This window comes from Eleginops maclovinus, chromosome 6 (genome assembly GCF_036324505.1).
Source record: "Eleginops maclovinus isolate JMC-PN-2008 ecotype Puerto Natales chromosome 6, JC_Emac_rtc_rv5, whole genome shotgun sequence".
NCBI classification, from domain to species: Eukaryota; Metazoa; Chordata; class Actinopteri; order Perciformes; family Eleginopidae; genus Eleginops; species Eleginops maclovinus.
Window position 1 is genome coordinate 19,262,734 of NC_086354.1, and position 12,694 is coordinate 19,275,427.

Below are 12,694 nucleotides of genomic sequence, written 5' to 3' on the forward strand. Positions count from 1 at the left end.
ATGAACATGCAGTTTGTTTTGCAACTGGAAATAACACGTAACTTTACACATTGTGAGATTATACTGAAACTTCACTGATGCACCTCCTACCATGAGGATGCATAGTTGTTAAAAAACCAAGGTGAAAAATGTGAATCAAATGTATAATTCTAAAACAATTAGGAATTTAAAATGTATTTTCTTACAGCAACACTTTTAAATATTCAATATATGTCACTTTCAGGTGACCCTATTTCTCACTCAGTTTTTACTTTTTTGTGTTTACAAGGTGTATTTTTGTGTTAAATCAACGATCATGTGTATGCTTTAAGAAGTCCTGCTGAACATGAACCAGTCCCACTTGTTAAACCTCTATTCCTGTGGTGTCTTCTCAGAACCCTCTGTCCCGCTGGACCCCATTTCCTCATCCAACTCGTCCTCCCAGATCATCCTCAAGTGGAAACCTCCCAACGACCCCAACGGTAACATCACCCACTACCTGGTCACCTGCCAGCGTCAGCCGGAAGCCATTGAGCTCTACAAGTTCGACTACTGTCAGAAGGGTGAGACGCATTGTTGTGGTGGGGTTGTTTTTGGTTTGACTGTCGAAGAGCAAGAGAAAGAAGGAATGTCTTCTGTCATCTTCCCGTTACTAGAAAAGCTCCTCCCACTCAACAGCATTTCAAGTGCTTAACAGCTTCTGATTACCTGATGGGTATCATGACATTTGATGTATATATTTATTCTGGGGTGTGAATCTAAAGGGATCTCACAGCTCAATTCCAATTCAAAAGGCTATGATGCCAATATAAATCAATTACTGGTGCATTAAAACAATTCAACACTTACAAACACATCCAAAACTAACAACCATCAAAAGCAAACAAGCTTATGCAAATGTTCTCTATAAATTAGTTTGCTTCTTTCATGGACATAAAACAGTATTAAGTTAGTTGTAGTAAAAGCCCTGGCAAATCTAGAAGAGTGGCTTGTTGTCTTTTATTTATTTAAAAACCTATAAATCACCAAAACTGGAGATGAATAAATGTCAACAGAAATATGTTAAAGACACAGTGTTCATGTTGCCTCAGCAGGAAGGACAAACAAGGGCAAGAGAAAAACATTTATGGAAAGGTTTTATCTTTGAGGGCATTTCAAACATAGTGACACACTTTTGTGATTTGAACCAAGATCTACTCCGTTCCAAATGAGCGAGAAAATGTAGTGCCGTTAAGGTGATCTCTTTATTTGCGTAGTATTATTTAGACTAATCTACGTACAACCTGACTCTAGGATCTTCCTCTCACTCAGGGAGAGTTCAGACATTTATTTTGGTTCAGTTTTTGCCAACTCGCCCTGACCTACGCGGATGCACTGCCATCAGTACAATGTTTGCACAAAACTGAGCCGAAACTTTCCTCTTCTGAACTCAAGTGGCTCCCTCACATCCTGGAGAGATAGGAGTCAGTAGGGAGGTAGTGTCACTGGTAATTTATCTCAGTGACAGGGTGAGGACTTTGTGATGACAATGACAGACTTGCCCCTCAGGCTGGTGCCAGTGTGTACGCTGACGTGTGTGCAGAAAACGTGTGTGTGTTTATTGCACCAACAATCCCATTGACTCCCTTGTTCTGTTCGCCAGGGATGAAGGTGCCGTCTCGAGTGCCCACTCAGGTGGACAGTGACGAGGAGCAGAAATGGAACCAGACAGAGGATCAGGGCCCAGGGATGCGATGCTGCGGCTGCCCCAAGACCGACAAGGAGCTGAAGAAGGAGAAAGAGGACTCAGAGTACCGCAAGACCTTTGAGAATTACCTCCACAACGAGGTCTTTGAGATCAAGTAAGACAACTGAAAACAGAGTGGTTCTTTTAAGAATTAAACATAAGGAAACTGTAGTGTTCCCTTTATTATTTATGAATGTTTTCCTCAAGGGAAATGCTTCGCAAGGTCTTTTTTGTCAAGTTGGATTAACTCAGAGACATTTTTTTTTTTTGTCTTCATGTTGTCAAACTCCATACACTTCAACATTAATTCCCATTTAGCTTCCCACAAAACATGCTCCATCTTGTGGTTGCTATTTGGATCCTGCCAAGCACTTTTATATAAGAGAGTTAGAGTATTTGGGCTGAAGAAAATAATGTTGATACATTCTTCCCTATTATGTAGTATATTAGTCTCACTAATATAGGGAAACTAGCTAAGTATTTCCTGCAGAGCTTTCTGCTTATCAGTTGCATGGTAACAGTAAATATAATTGTAAATGCATCCTAGAACTGTCCCGTTTTCTCAGAAACTCAGAAGAGGACACTAAACTGTATAATACAGGGTGATACTAGGAAATAAGTCGCTCTTACAAAGAGTTGTCCACACTTTCAAATTCAAGTGTTAAAGCTGATCCAAAAATCACACTGGTCATCTTCATAGAGAAAGTAAGACCCATTATCAATTAATTATGGATCTTAAAGCACAGTTTTAGACGATCTCTCCTTAACAAGCACTAATATTGTTGCTGTCATACACAGTAAAAATTGCACAAATGGTTATATAATAAAAACAAATAGGAAATAGAGAAAGAAGGTTAAACATAACTCCTTTTTTATCGCAGCACAGCTAGCCAATTACGCTGTGAAGTTCACATTCAGGAAGTTACAGACTTTATCAGATACAGGTTTGCAAAGTTGCAAGCAGATCTGACATGGAATCATTATTGGCTCCAACCAGTACTGGTTGTAATCACTCCTATTTCATTCTGTGTTTTCATCTCTTTAATGTCTTAACTAAATCTTGCCTTGCCTTTTAGACGCTCCAGACAGCGGCGCTCTGTGATGGGCATCGCCAACCAAACCCACCCCTTCCTCACCACCGCCCCTAGCCCGCCCCACGGCACAGGCACCCCCGAGGAAGAGGAACCGTTGGAAGGCCTGAAGACGCTCGTCACTGTCCTCGCCAAGGAGTCCACTGTCATCTCAAACCTGCGTCACTTCACCAGCTACCAGATCGAAATTCACGCCTGCAACCACCTGACCGACCAGGCCCGCTGCAGCATGGCGACATTCGTCAGCGCCCGCACCATGCCTGAAGGTAAGGAGGCACTGAGAGCTCTCACAACAAAAACCAACAAACCAGTTTCTCCCTGGAGATGTTGGTTATTTACTGTAGCTCTCAAAATATGTAGCCTTTCATTCCCTTTCTATCACAAACATTTTCTCAATCTTGGTAAAGAAAGAAGAAGTGGTAACCTTAAAGAAGCTCATCTGTTTGTTTGACAACAAACTCATTTTGTATTTTGGTAACACCTTCGACCCTTAGAAGCGTAGGAGAATGTTTTTGTTCTCTCTGTTGCAATTCCTCACATTTTTGTTGAACATTCAATAAAAAAAAGTCCAACTAAAAAAGACATTAAACATTTCTTATCGTCCTTTAAAATCCAACCACCTTTTGTTGTCTTGACAGTCCATTGGTTAAAACATCACATTTTGTTAAGCATTGCAACCCATTGTCAAAATGAATGCAACAGGACCAGAGATGTATTTTCCTTGTTGATAATAAAAACAAACTTTAACACTATTCTAAAAGATAGCCATGTAGGTTAAAGTATAATGATGTGTTGCTACTTGGCATTTTTAAATTTGTTTGACAAAGGACAAGTGAGTACAGGAGAGAGAAAAAGAAAAGTACTCGTACTGAATGACCACACATCTCATCTTTTATTTTTATCCAAAGAAATCAAAAAAGAGTTTTGATAGAAACATGATTTATGAGACAATGTGATTTTGTTCTCCCCGCAGACAAAGCCGATAACATCTTGGGACCCATCAACTGTGATGTGACAGAAACTTCTGTTCACATCACATGGCAGGAACCAAATTCTCCCAATGGTATGATCATCCTGTACGAGGTCAACTACAAGAGACTGGGAGATACTGAGGTGAAGAAACACACACGACACACACACACACACGCATGCACACAGTGTATCAGCCGTCAGGTCACTGAGTACATCAGTTCACAGCGAGTTTACAACAGCACATAAACACTTTTACTCATTCACAGTCACAAAGCACTTGACTTTACATTTCCCTTTCTCATTCGTCTAACGAGCCGCTAATGAAAGACAATTTAACCCAGAATCAAATGTAATGCTTCCATCTTTAAACTACCCATGCAGCGCGGACAAGTAAGAAAGGCAATACTTATTACTGGACTTGCATTTTGAATGTGTGGTTTCACTAATGTGATTTGGGTGATAAAGTTAATGGAAAAGTTAATTTAGAGTTGCACCATGTTTCAGTTGCTATGGAGACAGGTCTACAAAACATCTGGCTGATGCTGCAGACTGTTATTCGCTGTGGAAAACAATAAAAGACACGGATGCTTTCCTCAGTGGAAACATTAAATAAAATGTTGAATCCTACGCATGAGCCAACATTTGAAAGTTGGAAAGGGTGAAGCAATGGTTTGTCGTTTATTGTGCACTGCCTGAACCTTGACCTTGTTCTTCTGCAGGAGCTGCACTACTGCGTGTCCAGGAGCATGTTCAGAGAAACCCAAGGCTGCCGGCTGAAAGTGATGCATCCTGGTAACTACACGGTAAGGATCCGGGCCACCTCTCTGGCTGGTAACGGATCCTGGACTGACCCCACATTCTTCTACGTAAAGGACGCAAGTAAGTCTGCATGTGACATGAAGGCCAACCAAATCAAGACGTGCAAACATCAATATGACTCTACTGACACAGTTTTAAAAGTTAGTTAGTTACACAATTATCAACACACTTAGTTATGTTATAAAAACAGGAAGTCATTTAGTAAATGTGTTAATCAAACTGCAACTTCGGAACACTACTTTGATGTGAATGTTGGCAAAAGCAGGAGATTTAGATGCAGATACTTTAATAACCAAGTCCTCTCAACCATAACATTGAGATCAAAAGATACTACAAGTAATCGTGTATCTTTGCAGAGCCGGATATTGATTCTTGAGCTGCAGCTCACTGAGGGTTTCATAAGAGCTTGTTGTTGTTCTAACCTGAAATGTGACTCATGGTCTGTGTGTTGAACAGGCGATCCCCTCTACGTGATGAAGATCATCATCGGACCGATCATTTGCTTTGTGCTGCTCCTGTTTGTGGCCGGGGCAGGATTCGTCATGTTCAAGAAGAAGTACGCAATTAGTTCATCCTGTTATTGTCATGCATTTTCTTATTGTGATATATTTTTTTAAGTAAATGCTGTCTTTTTCCTTTTAGTCAAACTCAAGGACCTAGTGGTCCCATCTATGCCTCTTCAAACCCAGAGTACCTCAGTGCTGCTGACGGTAAGCATAGGGCCGTTTCTTCAATGATATAGAAGCTTACTTACTTTTTTATGTCCTCTTTAATATGTTCGCTAATGACACAGTCTGATTGGATTTCCAAAACAAATACATTTGTCGGAATGAGTCAAATCTTTACTGTACTAAAAAACATGCCCAATGACCTCTTCAGTCCTTCATCATGTAACACTAACCAGATGTCTTGTTTTAAATGTGATTACTGATAAATTGCATGATCACATTATCCAATTTCTTGTCCTAACATATTACAACATTACAAGCTGCATGTGTAACGCGTTCCTGTGAAATGTGCTTTCAGTGTACGAGGAGGACGAGTGGGAGGTGCCCAGGGACAAGATCAATATTTTGAGGGAGCTGGGGCAGGGCTCGTTCGGCATGGTGTACGAGGGCATCGCCAAGGACATCATCAAGGGCGAGGGGGACTCGCACGTTGCAGTGAAGACCGTGAACGAGTCGGCCAGCCTGCGGGAGAGAATCGAGTTCTTGAATGAGGCCTCGGTCATGAAGGCCTTCAGCTGCCACCATGTGGTAAGGAGAGACGACATCATCTGAAACCTGGCTTGTACATAAACACAGCTTTTTGGTTACTGATACGTAAAAGTGCGGGGTGTGAGTCAATGAAGCCACAGGGTATTTTATTTTTTTCAGTATTTAAGAAACTTTACAGTTTTTGTATATATTTAGTTATGGTCTGTTTTGTTAGTGCCAGGCACAATGTCTGGGTAGAATGTAGCTACAATACACACAAATTATGTTTACAACAAATAACCTTGTTATAAAAAGGTAAGTGCTATCTGTCTCACCTTGCAGAGACCAGTCCTGTCCTACATATAGCTGTGTGGAGGGCAACAGAATCACCTTGCTGTTCCCAGACCAGTTGTTAGTTAGATAAAGCCAGCTGAAATACTCAAAAGAAGAAATCCCTTCTTCTTGTCCCCACAGGTGCGTCTGCTGGGCGTTGTATCTAAAGGGCAGCCCACCCTGGTGGTGATGGAGCTGATGACGCACGGAGACCTGAAGAGCTTCCTGCGGTCTCTGCGACCCGACGCTGAAGTAATGCTCATATCTGCTTTTAGCTGTAGTGAACATGCAGTAATACTCTTATCTTCTGCCATGCACTGCTTTTTTCTTCTTCTCTTTTCTGTTGATAAATGGTGCAATTCTTCTTTGTAGCACTTTTATGTATAGGTATACACATTTGGGAAAGGGAAATATTGGTTACTGTTTTACTCATGATAAGAGTAGTTAAGGTCTCCTTCTGCACTTATCGAAGTCTGGTCTTGAAAAGTGAGTATAAATACACTTTACTTAACCTACTTCACAAGAAACGCGCATTGTTTCCCCAACTGCTGTCTTGGATTGAGCCACAGATGTTCAAACCGAGAACAATTTAAATTAACCAACAGTGAACACAATAAGTAGGAAGTATTTTCTGATTACAAATTTTGACCCATCTGCTGGTTTCCTCCCAGACAGATTGTTGTGGATTCACGACTGCTAACCTAATATAATCGGATCTTAATACGGATCTATTTGTGCCGTTATCGCACTAGTTTTAACTACTGTACCTTCTGAGTACCCACATATAGTGTTTGACAATGAATCTCTTTTTATTGGTGTTCAGACCAGCAGGTACAATTTGATTATCTATTTAAGTGTCATTTTCACAAGTGTGTTGATATCCAGATGGCACTTGGATTGCAATAGGAGAAGGAGGATTAAGTTCTTGGATGTTGACAGAGGAGTTTAGCAGTCAGCACTTAATTCAGCTGAAAACAGACTTGTTTGGAGAAGAACAGCAGGTCTCCAAACTGACTGCAAAAGCTAGCCTCTCGTCTAAAGTGCAAACCTCAGGTCAGCATCACACACGTGCAACACTGAGGCAACTGTGTGCTGGCTCCATCTGGTCCGAGCCCTAATCATCTTAAAGGCTTCAATTTTATACCACTGCAACACATTAAGACAAGGATAAACACTACAGAATCAATAAATAAACCTCAATAAAGGACTAGAACAGGCCATCAGAAACCAAAGATTCAAATAACAGTCATATTAAAAGAGAATAAAGATAATAATAATAGGTAGAATTATGAAACCCTACACTATGTATTATTTGGTAGTGTAGTGATAATGTCTCACTTATATTTTGTCGCGAAAATAGACTTGAAGTGTAAATAAAGGCTTCATGTTGCGGTTACGCACGAGAGACGCGAGCCTGCACGGAGACAGCTGCGAAGTTTAAAATGAGATCGTATCTATTGCATGAGTCGGTAAGTATAAAATGCACACGGCACGCTTGCGGTCTTGACGGCTGAAGTTGTGTGTGATAATATTCTTTTGGTTATAATGAACCTGATTATTTTTACTTCATGCTGTGGGATCAAAGTATCCAAAGCACGTGTTAATGACATAAAACAAGGTGTGAATTCTTATGTTAGCAGATCAGAAATTAAAATCTGTCTTGTGTCCTTTCAGAACAACCCCGGGCGTCCGCCTCCCACTCTGAAGGAGATGATCCAAATGGCCGCTGAGATCGCAGACGGCATGGCGTACCTTAACGCCAAGAAGTTTGTCCACAGAGACCTGGCAGCCAGAAACTGCATGGTGGCTACCGACCTCACCGTCAAAATAGGAGGTACGTTTTGGCACAAGACTTTTGGCAACAATGCGCGATGGTACTCGCATCACTGGGACTGCAGATTCATTCCAAATAAGTATTTACCCTTTTAGGAGCCTTTTTTAAAAACAGATCAATTGAATAATTTTACTGTCTCTTCTCTTTTCTGTGTAGAGCAAACCTTATGAGCACGTAGTCAGGAAATTGCTGCTGTTTGTAAAAAAATGTTGGGGATTTTGTGGGATAAATGTGTGACTTTATGCATCAATAACTTGACAATGGTTGAATGTCGGACAAAAGATATTCCACATAAAGTTAGATAAATTGTGAGGGCTGCGTTTCTCTGGACCTGCAGTATGTTGTGTTTCATGGATACATTAGCTGGTTGACGTAGCCTCTCAGTGGCTTTGGGTTTGGATTTACAACCATTATTATGTATTCATTATTTACTTTTAATTAAACATTACTTATTTATGCAGAACAGACAACAGACCTAAACTGGCTCTGCTCAACAAAAGCATCAAGTCAAATAACATTTATTAAACATATTAAACATAAAACACGGTTTTCAAAAGCAGATTAAGCACTCCAGGGACGAAGAAATCCATAAAGAATAAGTGCTAAATTGTATTAGTGCCTTAAAAACATACCGCTTGCTAATCACATCAGTGTGGGTGTATAGGAGTACAATCAATAACCATCTTTTCCTCGCAGACTTCGGCATGACGAGAGACATCTACGAGACGGACTATTACAGGAAGGGAGGGAAGGGGCTGCTGCCCGTCAGGTGGATGGCTCCGGAGTCTCTGAAGGACGGAGTCTTCACCGCAAATTCAGACTGCTGGTCAGTGACGCCTCATTATGTGTGTGTGTTGGAGTGAAGATGCTGTACGTGATATAACGGGTGTTAAGTGACAGCTGGTGTTGAACAGTATCTTGAACGGGAGAGTTATATCTCAAGAAATCTGGGTTTTTCGAGGACTTGATCATTTTTCATACATCAGCTTCAAAGATTTGCAAGCGAAGAAAAATCAAGGCTCATCAGAAGCAGTGTCCTCTAAATAAAATACACATTTTACAACATTTTCCTATATTGGATGCTGGTTTAAAATAAAAATGGTTATAAGTTGATAGAAAATCAACAAGCTTATCTTCCAGGAGTCGATCATTTCCTGTTGCATCATTTACTATAAGCGCATTAACAGACCATAATAACCAACAGTACACATGTTACAAACATTAAGTTCCTCTCCTTGATCAAACCCCTAGAAGTTAACGGATACAAATCCTGTGTACAATATAATGACTTAGATGTTTCTCTGCACGTCTGCCCCATTTAGTGTGTGTATATCTATGATTATGCAAATTAATCTGACTGATACAACATGTTGGCTCATGCTCGCTGTGTCCCAAAGATAAATAGATGGAACATTGTTTGCCTTTGCTTTGTAGCAAAACCCATCTGTTTTTGGGTACACATTAAAAAAGAGCTCTGGAAAATAGCTAGAACATAAAAAAAATGGTATTTCCATCGATGGCAAAGTAGATTGAAGACCCTGTCTGTGTGTTCGAGACCATCATCGTTACACTGCAGGCATTGACTGCCTATTTGGCTCATAATATGTCTTGTAGTATACAGTATAAACGTAATAAGTGCATGTTAATTAGGTCTTTAACATATGAGATCAGATCATGAGTGTGTTCGGTAGCTAACCTGTTTTCATCTGACATTGTTTACTAGCATCGCAGCCGCCGCCTACGCCCCGGGGCTCGCTGCATCAAGTGTTTACAGACAGATTTACGCTGTCAGGTGTCTGATTGGCTTGTCCTCTTTGTCCCTGTGTGGCTGTTGTTTGTTGCCAATTGTTTTCCAGGTCGTTTGGGGTTGTGTTGTGGGAGATCAGCACGCTGGCCGAGCAGCCATACCAGGGCCTGTCCAACGAGCAGGTCCTCAAGTTCGTCATGGACGGAGGCTACCTGGACCGGCCGGACAACTGCGCCGACAGAATGTGAGTTCAAGAGCAGGGTTAGAGATGGACTGAGAAAAATATTGTGACCATTTTCCCTTTACTTGAGTCAGTTTGTTGACATTACTCAGAATCATTTATTTGAGGCAGTTGTTCTTACTATCTGCAATAGAGCCTCAACAGGCAGTCAATATAACAGTCACAACTAGGGAATGGGTTATATCCCTGATATTTTATTAAGTTAATTGAATAAAGAATAAAACTCAAATAGTATCTGATAAGAAAGAAAACTCATGTATGCTCTTTTTTAATGTATTTTTAAAAAACTTGTAAAGCGTAAATTTAACTCTGGTGAACTAACAAAACTAACCCTGATCTCACTCTGTATCCTCCACCAGACACAACCTGATGCAGATGTGTTGGCAGTACAACCCCAAGATGCGTCCCGCCTTCCAGGAGATCATCGAGATGCTGCGCGAGGACCTGCATCCTTCCTTCCAGGAGTTGTCCTTCTTCTACAGCGAGGAGAACAAGCCGCCTGAGAGCGAAGACTTTGACCTGGACATGGAGAACATGGAGAGCATCCCCCTGGACCCGTCATCCTACTCCCAGAGGGAGCAGTGTTTGGACAGGGACGAGGCCTCCTCCATGGGCCTGAGGGGCAGCTATGAGGAGCACCACATCCCCTTCCAACACATGAACGGGGGAAAGACCAACGGACGAATACTGGCCCTGCCGCGGTCCAGCCCCTCATAACATACTGTACACATCCCGTGCAAACACATCATTGCTATAGATTTGAATATATTTTTGTTTTTTGTTGTCATTTTATATAGAGCACACTTTTATCACACTCTCTACAGGTGCCCCACAGTGCATTTCTCAGGACCTTATTTTTCTCCTCCGATGCCGCAAAACACACACTACAGCAAGTCCGCACACGGATGCCAGAAGACACTTTTTGTATTTAAGGACGGATCCTCCCGCGTCCCCCTCGTTCATGATTGTAGTTTATATACTGTATATATATATAAATATATATATTGCCAAGTTTGTGCTAGATTGGGTGGATTAAATGATTCAACTGTGAAACAAACTCTTGACAAACAAGAAGGCTGCTAAAACCCTCCCGAGTCCAGACTGTTCCCTCCCCTTAATTCAGCAAGAGGCTTCATCCCCGGGTTGCTATGTTTTTTGAAAAAAAGTGCCCTTCTATTTTGTCTGTGGCCTAAATCAGTTGTCATGGAACTGTGTCTGAGTCTTTGTGCGTAAGCGGATGACAAACTATGAATGAAAGACTTTGGGAACGCTGTTGGATGGTCAGCTTCGGTCCATCGTCGAACAAACTCTTATCCACTGGGGAAGCTGGTTGAAGTGGCCTACCTCCTCACACTCTGCAGTATTCCAAAATGGCACACATGATAAACACAGGACTTTTGTTGGGTTATATTTTTAACATTTTATTTACGTGTCTCTCTCTTTTTTTTTTTTTCTTTTTGGAGTTTTCACATTTACAGCTGAAGGATATTTAAACAGTTTTCAAAAACATGTTGGTGAACGAGTTCCTCAGATTGACCAATAGCTGCTTCTTTGGTATATTTTAGTGGGTATAGAAGATAAAAAATATATATATATATATAAATATATATATATATATGAATATATTGTTGATGTTTTTGTACATAGCTGATATGTTGTCCTTCTTGAGGTATTTACGGTCATAGAAAAATGTTTTTACATGTTAGTCTCTATGTTTATTTTTTCTAATCCAGAAAATCATACTAATTCGCTTTTTTTGAACCCATGATCAACCAACAGCACTTGGTATTTTTGCTACGCGATGCCTGGGAGAAAAGAGTGTTTGGCGTCTTCAGCTTAAGATGTCTGCCCGTCATATCATGATCAAATAAAATAGTGCTGTAAATAATGCAGCGAGGTGCATTCATGAAGAGGCTCCTTCAATTTGTTTCTGGTATTTTCCATTCTTTCATTAATACTGTTTCTCAAGTCAGTTCTCTGTTCCTTCAGGTTGTACTGAGATTGTCACGTGTGTGTATGCAAAGGGAGCATGGGTGAGATGGGAATTCGGGAAAGGCCAACACAGATATTGATCTTTTTGGATTTGAGATAAATCCTTTAGCAGATTATTTTTGTTACACAACCACTCAACACTATACAACCAAATATTTTTGGCAATGAATGCTCAAATTGTTTTTTTTGAAGATATTCTATTTTTTACATACTGATAATTTACTCATAATGATTAGGCTTTTAATTTGGAATACACTTTTCAATCATTGCAATCATTATAGATAAAAACCAATACAACAACTAAGTACAAATAAAATAAATGTCTAGATTAAAATGCAGCCTATAAATGTTTATGTACAGCAATTTTCCATGTGTATGTCTGCCAATACGCCTATCATATTTAATAAAAACCTATTGCTAGGGCATAAGACTAATGCATTTATCCAATTGCATATATTAAATGCTATGTGCAGTAATGTTTGTCATTGTTTATAATGCTGGATGGCGGTGCCACTGTTCGTGTATAAGGTTTAGCACAATGATGCCACCTGCTGGACGGCAATATAAAGAAAGTACCCAGTCTATGTGATGGCACACTACATGGCCAAGCTTTGCACCATTTATATACATATTAATCGTGCACATAACTGCACAATATTAAAAACACATTTAATGACAAATCCTGATGTGAAAAACAACTCAACTTTGAGGAAAATTGGTTTAACACTTGCATGGGGAGTAACTTTACTTCTCCTTTAACAAAG

At 40.4% G+C, this 12,694-nt stretch overlaps 1 protein-coding gene across 1 annotated transcript in view; it reads left to right on the plus strand.

The window, feature by feature from the left end:
- insra (insulin receptor a) overlaps positions 1 to 12,360 on the plus strand; it is a 45,970-nt gene extending 33,610 nt beyond the window's left edge. The window contains exons 9-21 of the mRNA XM_063885493.1: positions 375 to 542; positions 1,622 to 1,820; positions 2,782 to 3,062; positions 3,770 to 3,909; positions 4,488 to 4,647; positions 5,044 to 5,143; positions 5,230 to 5,297; positions 5,614 to 5,843; positions 6,258 to 6,368; positions 7,791 to 7,950; positions 8,647 to 8,776; positions 9,807 to 9,941; positions 10,298 to 12,360. Of these exons, the coding sequence (XP_063741563.1) occupies positions 375 to 542; positions 1,622 to 1,820; positions 2,782 to 3,062; positions 3,770 to 3,909; positions 4,488 to 4,647; positions 5,044 to 5,143; positions 5,230 to 5,297; positions 5,614 to 5,843; positions 6,258 to 6,368; positions 7,791 to 7,950; positions 8,647 to 8,776; positions 9,807 to 9,941; positions 10,298 to 10,655 (2,240 nt within the window). The 3' untranslated portion in view covers positions 10,656 to 12,360. The remainder of the gene's footprint in view (positions 1 to 374; positions 543 to 1,621; positions 1,821 to 2,781; positions 3,063 to 3,769; positions 3,910 to 4,487; positions 4,648 to 5,043; positions 5,144 to 5,229; positions 5,298 to 5,613; positions 5,844 to 6,257; positions 6,369 to 7,790; positions 7,951 to 8,646; positions 8,777 to 9,806; positions 9,942 to 10,297) is intronic.
- Positions 12,361 to 12,694: the final 334 nt, after the last annotated feature.